The sequence below is a fragment of the Galleria mellonella genome, unplaced genomic scaffold (assembly GCF_026898425.1).
Source record: "Galleria mellonella isolate WM207_F2 unplaced genomic scaffold, CSIRO_AGI_GalMel_v1 utg424, whole genome shotgun sequence".
NCBI classification, from domain to species: domain Eukaryota; kingdom Metazoa; phylum Arthropoda; class Insecta; order Lepidoptera; family Pyralidae; genus Galleria; species Galleria mellonella.
In genome coordinates, this window is record NW_026442097.1 from 2,681,971 (window position 1) to 2,693,380 (window position 11,410).

The following is an 11,410-nucleotide window of genomic DNA, read 5'->3' on the forward strand; positions in this document are numbered from 1 at the left end:
GTTTGTAAAGTTGTTTATTGAACAAATACAAAGTTGTTTGAAAGTTTATTACTCATTAACACATTACAAGATAATAATCAAATTCGAGTCATATTTATTGACAAAATATCGCGTACATATTTAAAAAAAAATAGTTTTTAAATCTATTTATCTATAGATAAAATAGTCGATATGGCTTGGGTACCTCTGTCCCATTCGTGTTTCAACCGTGAAGAATTGTGTATCGGTTTGAAGGGTAGGATATGGCGTGAATTTACTGGGTACAGAGAAATAACACCCGAGTCCTCAGGAATGGCAACGCATGGGGGGTATCATGGGCGAAACAGTATACTCTGTTATGTCCATGGTACTGCTCATGTCTATAGGCGACGGTTACCACTTTCCATCAAGTGGGCCGTCAGCTTGTTTGCAATTCTAAGTTGTATAAAAAAAAATTATATAAAATATATTTTAATACGTAATTTATTATTAATTGATTATAAATCAGTATCGGTATACAAAATGTGATTTTTTAATTTTATTGGCGACCGGCCGATGCAAACTCTTTAGACGGTATTATACTTTTTTATATATATATACATTTACTTTTAGAATGTTCTTATTATTTGTTATTTCAATTTTATATTTTTTGACATATACATCATATTGTTCTGTTCCTTGCTTGCTGTTTAATACATTTTTTTTCGCTACTAAATTCCGTGTCTACATCATTTCATCACCTCATCACAGTCCACCGCTCCGTAATAATTTTTTTTCTGTTAAGTCGTATTGTCATTATTATGCTTGGAATCAGTAAGAGTTATTCTCAAGCTCAATAACTTTGTTATTAATATGTGATAATAAATATGAAGTAAAGTAAATGTCTGATATGATAAAACAGTGTCACAGTTTTATCTGTGTCTGATATGTCTTTTATTATTTAAAAATATTAAATAAGCATCAAATTGTGTAGTGTAAACCAGAGAAATTTGGGGGGAAAGGGATTGTTAGTAATGGGGACTGAGAATCCCATTGCTAGCAATATACCCAACCAGGTCGACCTCCACGCGGTTCCCCTTGGAAACTATCATGGTTAATTCCTGATGAATTCATCATGATAGGCTAACTGGTCTGTTTTCATTCTCATCTATCACCCTTCACTGGTGCTCCGCCAGCGTATCCCGTTAGCGCAGGTAGGGCTACCATACCATTTTTATCCATCAAAAAAACAGTTCATTGCTGAATATGGGCCTCCCCCATAAGAGGGGTATTGCCAGTAGTTGCCACTTTTGGCAGGGTGGCTAGCAATCGCAGTTAACCTTTGTTAATGTTTTAAGAGGAACGCTGCTGCTAAAAGTAATTGTAAATGTTTATAATAATAAAAAAAATTGAGAGACATTCTTTTTATTTTATCTTCAAGGACTGCGGTCACAACGCCACGTACCAGGTGATAAAAAACTTCACGAATGCCGACCCCACGATCACAGTGGTGCGGCAGCCGGACCTCTCGCTACCATACCATTTTCACCCATCAAAAAAAAAACCAAAGAAATTTCTGTGGTTAGCCATTTTGTAACTTGGCTAAATAGTTATCAAGTTGCTCTGATTATTAATATATTAATAAACACATAAGGTGAGCCGTATGCTCGTGTGCCCCATGTGTTATAAAAAAAATATACACTATGAAGTTCATTCATTCAATGACACGTATTTAATATAGATCGAAGTGGCGTTAAATACATTTATTTGGATTTTTGTCTTAGATTACGCAATATAATAAGTAAGAACAATGGCAGCGACTAAGAACTTTTTTTTATTTAGGTATTTAAAAGAGTTTAAAAAAACCACTCAGAAAGCGACAGTGCCCCACTCTCCCCGGAGGGAGCGAACGATCATCGAGGGCTGATGGTGAACCACCATCGCCCGCCTCACGCTCAGGGTACCGCGCCACGTCTCGTCATCGTGGCTTGTGTGCCCTCACATATTGCGAGTTTCTGGGTGAAGAGCTTACTATAGAAATGATCCTATGAAGTAAGGTCTTGCCGATACTCATCGACGGCAGGGAGGTCATTCTTCGCGAGAGAATCTTTATAGCGCGCTGTAGAATTCGTGTAGAGACATCTAGTGATAAATGTAGGAATCTCAGAGCGCCCAACTAGTACACGTAGTATTTACTTACTAGGTGAGCACGTAATAAAGCATTTAACTCAATGAAGCATTCGTAGCACAGAAGCACAAATTTCTAATAATGTATTTCGTAAATAATCCGACAATATATATAAAAATGTTACAAATATTGCTCATGTTGCCACAGTAGTAATAATAGTTAGAAGGCATAGGTAAAAAATTTATGTAATCTAATATATAAAATTCTCGTGTCGCGGTGTTTGTCACCAAACTCCTCCGAAACGACTTTATCGATTTTTATGAAATTTTGTGTGCATATCGAGTAGGTCTGAGAATCGGCCAACATCTATTTTTTATACCCCTCAATGATAAGGGTGACCCACCCCTAAAAATTTTTTTTTATTTTTTTGACATTTTTTTTTATTTTTATTTAAATATCATAGCATTGAAAAATACATACAACTTTAAATTTTCACCCTTTTACGATCAACCCATGTTTTTTAAGCGCGATTTTTATATTCCGCAATAGGGTTTCAAGATGGCAATCGAATATAATTTTCATGTATAGTTTATAATACAATTTGCTTTAATTATATCTTTTTTTTTAATTTAAATTAATCATCAAGCCTCACCGGTCGATAATTAATCAACTACCAATCGATCAGTTACATTACGGAGTAGGGATGAGGACGAAGCCGACCTCCTTTTCTATTTTCTAGAAATTATGTATTTGGCAAAACAACGTTTGCGGGGTCAGCTAGTCTAATATATAAAATACTCGTGTCGCGGTGTTTGTTACCAAACTCCTCCGAAACGACTATCGATTTTTATGAAATTTTGTGTGCATATCGAGTACACAAAATTTATTTTTCATATCTATTTCATATTTTTTAACATCTATTTTTCATACCCCTCAATCATTAGGGTGACCCATCCATATTTTATTTTTTTTATTTTTTTGACAACATTTTTTAGTTTAATTTTGTTATGATTTAGCATTGAAAAATATATACAAATTCAAATTTTCACGCTTTTACGATCAACCCCTGTTTTTTAATCGCGATTTTTATATGCCGCAATAGGGTTGCAAGGTGGCAATCGAATATAACAATTGTAGTACAAGAAATTATCATTCATAATTCTCGAAATAAGGTATATGGTAAAACAAAGTCTGCCGAGTCAGCTAGTAATAATATAATAAGTAATATGTAATGCGTTATATTGACTGGAAGGGGTCTCTTTTAGAGATAAGCTCAGCTTTGCTTACATTCTTTATAATTATTATTGTTACTGTATGTTTTAATACAATAATAGTAAATTACTGCAGCGGCCAGCAGCCTCCTTGGTAGCCATGTTTCGAAGTATAAGGTCATTCCATTTTTAAATTACAGGACAGATATGAGTTTACATAGTAATTTATCTGGCCGCAAAACACGACAGATATGGATTTTCATACAACTTTTGCCGGCCACTGCTCGCATGTATTTGGCCAGTACGGCAATTTTGATTTATCTTGAAGAAGACTGTCAAAATAATGCTCACAATTTCCAAGCATGTTTGAGAAAAGAATATTATATGCAAATCCCAAACTGCCATTTACAATAGTAAACATAATATTATCTTACAGATAAACAAAAGCATCAGTTTTAATTTTAGTTCATCAATTATGAAGCCTTTCACATTTTTTGCATAAAACAACGCAAAATCAGAGATTTTAGGGTTCTGGGGGCCTACCATAAAATGAAATTCCGAATTTTCGGGCTCAATTTCGTGTTTTTGTTCGTACCTAAATCGACCCAGTAAATGGAGCTTAACATTTCGTTCATCATAAATCCTATCCTAATAGTCCAGAGGAACGATATTTTAATATTTTTAATAATTTTAAATGGCATGTTGTATTATGTAATTTTAACATCAAATTTCTATTTCGTTCGTCCTCGAAATTTCGGAAAATATTTCATGGTAGGCCCTCTGGTTCTAATATACATTTTGATACCTGAATTATATAGATAAACGTGTAATCTTAAAAACAGAGTTTTTAAATTGTTACTTTTCTATTTATTATGTACTTATTTCTTTCTAATTTTCAAGGCCGTAAAGTATGCTAAGAGGCAGAATTTTGGGGTCGTCGTTCATTATCAAAGAAATATAAAGTTGATATTATATCTTTATTAAAACTTGGTGATTATTCTATAAATTGAGACAATGTTATAATTTATTTTTTATTTTTAACCCAAATACCTAAGTAAATTGAACATAACTGAACCGAATTTTTTTTTTACTAAAACTTGCCAAAATCACATTATTGATTACATACATTATTAATTAAAATGATACAAGTATGTACACGTATACGTTTACTTGCGCCTGCGCAATAGTCCTCTTAATCACTAACGAGATTAAATAAATAACGAGAAAAAAAGCTTAATTATAAAGGATACATATCAAATTACCCCCATCATAGTCAGATAAATATCTCTTAACTTATTAGTATTCTCAAAACTATCAACAATGCAGGTATTATCTGGCTAATCCGTCAATAAAAGCAGAATGAACCCACTATAAAATACCATTCCATTTTAGAAAATATTCATTCGATTTTCAACTGCCGCTTCACCATTTACCCGCCAAAATATATTTTTTTATTTTTCTTTTTCAAAATGGCTGCGAAAGCAACTGTCACGTTGGGTTTAATATGTTTTTTTTATTCACTGCTAGTGACCGATTGTTCTTTTTTAAAACCAAACAATGTTCCAAGAGTCGGTAGAAGCAACGAAGCTGAAGGGCCGTTTGTTCAAGACGCGGCTGGGTATGTTATCAAAACTAATAAAAATATACCTAGAATGGGAAGAAGGAACTATGACTCGGTAAGTATTTTTTTTTTTTTTAATAGGTAATAATAGGCACTATTGTGTTGAACTGTCACTGATAAGATCGATCTAAAGTATAAGTATTGTGCCACCTTTGTAGTGCTTTGCGTAATGTTCTCTGATCACTATTCAGATAGGTACTTTTTAAAAGTTGCGCCTAAATTTATAAACACTTATTTACGTAATTCAGGGAAAAAGGGATTGCTAATAATAGGGTCTAACAACCCCATTGCTAGCTTTTTACTCTATGAGATCGCTTATAGGTTCCCCTTGAAAATCATCGTGGTTAATGCTCAATGAATTCGTCATATTGGTCAACTGATCTGTTTTCATCTTCACCCTATCATCCCTCACCGGTGCCTCGCCATGGTATACCGATAGCGCTGACGGAGTTACTATTTTATATTTACCTATTTAAAAAAAATCTACGTAACTTAAATACAATAATTTCCCATGTCACTTAAATATTTTTAAAATATTTGTTTTACATAATTATAACCGCATTTATTTCCAGGAAAATCATTACGATATCCCAAAAATATATTCTTTACCGACGGAAGCCTTTGGACAGTACGGAGGTATGATTTGATATTTTAGTAATACAATAAATAATAATAATATTGTAGTATACAATATTTTGCAAAGCAAAAAAAAAAAAATCGTGAACATATATATTCATAAACGATAAAAAATTTATTGTAATAACTATCGGTTTAATTTACGTATATTTTAGTCGATAAAACTCGCGCTCACGTCATAGCCGCTCATGACTAAGGTCCTGGAGGATTTCGAAACTAGTCGCGCTTTCACCACTAAAATACATGTAAATTAAACAAGTAGTTAATTACATTAAAATATAATTTGTACCCGTACTTACGAGACTATTAACGATAAGATTTTATGCCTAAATATTTAAATTTAGAACATTGAGTAAATTGTTTGTTTAATGTAGCACAAAGAGAAACAGTTTTTTTAATCGACACAAAATTAACATGAGGTCGATTTAAGGATTGTAAATATTAAATCCATTGCAAAAAAAGAGTGTGTGTTTTTCCCTTTTATAAGCGTTAATTAGAAATTTCAGTAGTAAATCACCTCATGAGTATACTTAATTATGTTTCAGACGATACTGCAATGAGGTATAATCAGGAACAGCTAAATCAATATGGCTACCAATTAGAAAACATGAAGAAATAGCAGTATTACACGGAAATATATGTTAAGCACAATATTGTATTACGACCCCGGCATTCTTGACTCAAGACTATTCTACTGAACTGAATTGCTAGTCACCAATTTACTTCAACTGCTTATTAAATTGCGATATTATATTTTTATTTATTCATTGATCACTGATTTTTTATTGTTTCATTTAATTCTATTTATCTAATTTCTCTGATATTATGCTTTTAACATCTCCATAATATCCTTTAAAATATTATTGCGTGAAATGAAACGTAGAAGGCAACTGTCAATGTACGTCAAATGACGATAATCCTAATAAATTGTGTTGTACGCTCAGTCGTTCTTCTATCTTTTTTTCTTTTGTTAAATAGCAATATCGCTTACTTTTTCACACGTGCTACCGTAAAACTTATTAAATGTATCGTCTTACAACATTAAATTTTCCAATATTTTCCACTTTTTGTGTGGAGCAAATTATCTTATTTATTTATATATTTAATTAAACAAAATTATCTGGGAAATTTAAATTAATAAAAATGGTGTTAACTGCGGACGTCCATTTGCCAGAGGAATCAGATTTGACCGTTCCTGAGGTCAATTTATCTGGACCAACATTGATTGCTGGATCGTTCCATTTAGGAAAATATTGTGAGCAAGCTAATAATGTGAGTACCGATTTTGTTTTTCCTTAATATTATTTCATAATATCCTTATGTATAATATTTTTATTTGTTGTTATCCAGCGAAGGAATTGATTGCATAATCAGAGCTGTATGAGGTTATGTTTTGATGCATTATTTTAAGATTTTTGTTCTTTATGTTGATTATAAACACATAATTTCATCTAGTGCCAAAAATCAACTATATTTCTTTAATTTTTTTTTTAAAACTTGTTTTTATCATAAATATAAAAACCATAAATTATTATTTACATTCTTTACATAAAAAATTAAATAGACTTTGATATTATTAAAACATTCCTAAGAGTACCTACTGACTAATACGTCCCATCTGTCAGTGTCTGATTACTCCCGATTTTTGTCTTTCTTCTAAATCATATTCTTAAAAATGATTAAAACAGTTTAAACATTTAACTTTATAACATTGGTTATAAGTAAACCTTTATTCATAGATGAGACATTATAAAATTAAATTTAATAATATATATGCTTAAGTATTTCCTTTCCTATATATATATATATATGTATGGTATGGTATATATGTATGGTATATATATATATATATATATATATATAAGTAAGATTTACATTAATTACTTTTTTGTTCATACAATCTTCCAGGAATTCATGTTATGCCGTTTTGAAGAGAAAGACCCTCGAAAATGCATCAATGAGGGTAAAGCTGTCACCGCTTGCACTATGGAGTTCTTCAGGAAGGTGAAACGGTCGTGTCTCAGTGAATTTAATCAATACGCTAACTGTATTGATAAGAGCTCCGGTGACTTTGGATTGTCTCAGTAAGTTCACTCTATATAAAAATTTTATTAAAAGAATCAAAGGGAAACTAGAAATGTCATCTCACACACATCTCACTTATTTTTTTCTAATGGATAATAATGGAAGGTGACCTCCTTTGTTATATTGGTATAGCACCAGTAAGCCATGGTTAGTGAGGATAGAAGAGGGAAACTTTGTTCAAAAGATCACTTTTCGATTGCTTGGGTACCTCTGTCCCATTCGTGTTTCAACCGTGAAGCAGTTGTGTTTGCATGGCTGTGTTTCGGTTTGAAGGGTGGGATATAGCGTGAATTTACTGGGTATAGAGGAATAACAACTGAGTCTTCAGGAATGGCAACGCATGGGGGGTATCATGGGCGAAACATTATACTCTGTTATGTCCATGGTACTTAGAATGGCAAACAAGCTGACGGCCCACCTGATGGAAAGTGGTAACCGTCGCCTATACACATGAGCACTACCATAGACATAACAGAGTATACTGTTTCGCCTATGATACTCCTCTATGCGTTGCCATTCCTGAGGACTCAGGTGTTATTCCTCTGTACCCAGTAAATTCACGCTATATCCCACCCTTCAAACTGAAACACAGCTATGCAAACACAACTGCTTCACGGTTGAAACACGATTGGGACAGAGGTACCCAAGCAATCGACTTTTGTACAGTCTCCCTCTGGTATTACATTATTAGTCATCTGGAATACATAGTCTGTGATATTTATTGTGTTATAGCAATGATGATCACTACAGGGCAGGCCATCATTTTGTTTGTTATTTTATCTTGCTTAATAAAAAATAGGCATATGTGTCGTCAGTTGATAAATAGTTATTAATAAGGGTACTAGGGTTATGGGTTATTTTTTTTAATAGGTGATAATGAAATGGTAAACCCGCCTGCGCTATCGGTATACACTGGCGGGGCACCAGTGAGGGGTGATAGGTGAGGATGAAAGCAGGTCCGTTAGCCTATCGTGATGAATTCCACTAGAATTAACCACGATAGTTTCCAGAAGGAACCACGTGGAGGTCGACCTGATTGTGGAGGTGACCATTACTAACAATCCCTTTCCTCCCAGAGTTAGGGCGTAAGGGTAATATATGGCAATATCTATATATTTTAGTTACAATATCTATGTACTGATTCAATAACGAATATGTTAAAAGTCTGTTATCCAAACTAATATTGGATAACAGACTTTTAACATATTCGAAAATAGATATCCGACCGATATTGGCTATATCCAAATTGGTGATGACCTTTATCCCGCTATTAATATCCAGAGAAACCCAATATATATATATATATATATATATATATATATTGGATCAGTATCCATATTTTTCACGCCTAGTTACCATAGACTATGGATGTCTGCAACACCAGGAATGTCCCGTATCGTGTGTGTGTTGCTAACCTTGCGGAAACCTTAATCCACTTTTGAAGTACAGAAACTAATAGTGAAGCTTTGGCTTCACACTTCTAATAAGTGTTTATTTATGCCTATAGGGGACGGTTACTACTTCGTGTCGGGTAGGGGGTGGGAGGAGAAGCGATTGTTAGTAATTGGGCTTAATTTACTAGCAATATCAGGACAATCAATTAATAAACAGGTCGACCTCCACACGGTTACCCCTGGAAACCATCGTGATTGATTATTTTTCAATTCATCACAATGGACTAATCTGAGCTACTTCATGCTCATCTATCATTCCTCACTGGTGCCCCAACAGTGTATATCGTTAACGCAGCCAGGATTACAAATCCATTATCATCCATTAAAAAGAACTACTTCTAGTCACGTGGGCTGTCAGATTGCTTGCCATTGTAATTTAAAAAGAATTTGCACCATATGAAAGTGTGATTAATGATTTTGACATCTATTTTCAGTTGCCGTAAGACTCAAAGTGTGTTTGACAAATGCGTGTTGGACAATTTAAATTTGGAACGTCCCGACTTCGGGTACTTCTGTGAAGCTCGCGTCCATGATACCAAAAGGTATGTTTTACAAAAGATTCTCAATTTTTGTTTTTTTTTTTCTGTATTCAGTCCTGTGTTTGTGCCATATACATTTTATTTCAATGGATGTCACTATTTTTTGTTAAGATTTATATTAAAAGAACTTTTAGTTATAAATCAATATAAGATCGATCTTGAAGTATCTTGAATTTAAAGTATAAAGGTGCTTGGAAGAGATCGCTCTTAGCGATAAGGCCGCCCATTTTTTTCTCAGTGTAATATTTCCTTGTAATTGTTTGTATCTATAATATGTTTACTATTGTAATCTTATGGAGGAAACAATAAAGAGTATCTATCTATCTAATCCTGAAAAGGTTTGTTACTGAATCATCACAACTGATTCTCGATTGACGAAGATAAAACTTCGTATAAACGTAAAAAAATACAGGGTGGCCCATAAGTCCGACATAGAGAAATGAAAAGCCTCCACAATTTTTAAGTTGTTTTATAAAATAACTATTATTGTTGCAGACCAAAACCCCTGCCGGAGCCCAAGGCGGAGTACCCCGATGCCACCCCAGCCTTACCCGACGACGCGGAGAGAAAGCCAGCGCGGTTTGGCTCTCGCTTCTACTGGATGACAGAGTAGACCTTCATCACGGATAAGGATGATGTCGCAAGATTAAATCGAAACATTATAATTTGCTGTCCCTGATTGATCATATATTTGAAGAAAACAGCCACCTGTTTGTCACCTCAGTGGTGTCAAAAAAAAAACAAAATGTTTTACATGCCACAAAAGTTAGAGGTCATATCTCTAAATGTATATCTAATAGTCAGTAATTTGAACCGTGCTTAATGTATCCAGTCCAGTTCCGTTTAGAAGCATAAAAGTACCCTGACAACTGTTCAGGTTTTACGAAGCAACATTTGGGAGAATTTCGGAGGCTGCGGTTACGCGTTCCAAATCACACGTTTGAAGTTTCTTCGGCATTAAAAAGACTGTATATATAGTCTGTGGTGCCTATTATAAATAAAAATATGGCATACTAATAGATTATTATGAACCTACTTGCACGTCATCCGAAAATACCATTTTTATATAAAGTAACAGATTAGTATCAGTTTTCCTGTTCCATATTATATAGCATTTAAGTGTAATTTATATATTTATAAGCGTAGTTTTTGTCTCCAACCACAATCAGGGCTATACCTATTTTTTTTTTGTCTAATATGTTACTTTACATAATCAAATAGTTATATTAATGATTTGTAGAATAAAATGTTGGATTTATTATTTGTTTTAATTATTTAAATTTCGAAATTCATTGTATGGCTACAATTTTTTTTTTTTAATGGAAAACAGTGGAATGTTATCCCAGCCGCCACTAACGGTAAATATTGGCGGGGCACCAGTGGTAGGTGATAAGTGAGGAGAAAAGCAGGTCAGTTAGTTCATCGTTAAGAATTTTACAAGAATTAACCACGATGATTTCCAGGGGGAACCGCGTGGAGGTCGATCTGATAGGGTACATTGCTAGCAATGAAGCTGTTAGACCCCATTACTAACAATCTCATTTCCCCAACACCCATACCAGTTCGATATTTACATTCATTACTAGCAGGTTCTAATTGTCTATATTATACATTGGATAATCTATTGATTAATATGTCTGTTATTGGGCTAAAATATCTAAAGATATTGTAACTACAATATCTTTATATTGGATCAGTATCCACATTGCTCATGCTTAGTTACCATAGACTATGGATGTCTACAACACCAGGTATGTCCCATATCTGTGTTTGCATGG

General features: G+C 33.6%; 2 protein-coding genes and 1 non-coding gene across 3 annotated transcripts; 2 read left to right on the plus strand and 1 right to left on the minus strand.

Annotated features, from left to right (window-relative positions):
* Nucleotides 1-1,822: 1,822 nt before the first annotated feature.
* Nucleotides 1,823-2,020, minus strand: LOC113516273 (small nucleolar RNA U3). The gene has a single exon (XR_003402227.2). It is a non-coding gene; the product is annotated as a small nucleolar RNA U3 (small nucleolar RNA).
* Nucleotides 2,021-4,272: 2,252 nt separating this feature from the next.
* On the plus strand, nucleotides 4,273-6,325 carry LOC113516173 (uncharacterized). Its single transcript, XM_026900556.3, has 3 exons — nucleotides 4,273-4,973; nucleotides 5,491-5,554; nucleotides 6,100-6,325. Exons 1-3 carry the CDS (start codon nucleotides 4,767-4,769, stop codon nucleotides 6,171-6,173), a joined length of 345 nt encoding a protein of 114 aa, XP_026756357.1. The 5' UTR covers nucleotides 4,273-4,766; the 3' UTR covers nucleotides 6,174-6,325.
* A 252-nt stretch (nucleotides 6,326-6,577) lies between these two features.
* LOC113515908 (NADH dehydrogenase [ubiquinone] 1 alpha subcomplex subunit 8) lies at nucleotides 6,578-10,891 on the plus strand. The gene is made up of 4 exons (XM_026900204.3): nucleotides 6,578-6,826; nucleotides 7,463-7,638; nucleotides 9,528-9,635; nucleotides 10,128-10,891. The coding sequence occupies exons 1-4, from the start codon at nucleotides 6,698-6,700 to the stop codon at nucleotides 10,243-10,245; spliced, it is 531 nt and encodes a 176-aa protein (XP_026756005.1). The 5' UTR covers nucleotides 6,578-6,697; the 3' UTR covers nucleotides 10,246-10,891.
* Nucleotides 10,892-11,410: the final 519 nt, after the last annotated feature.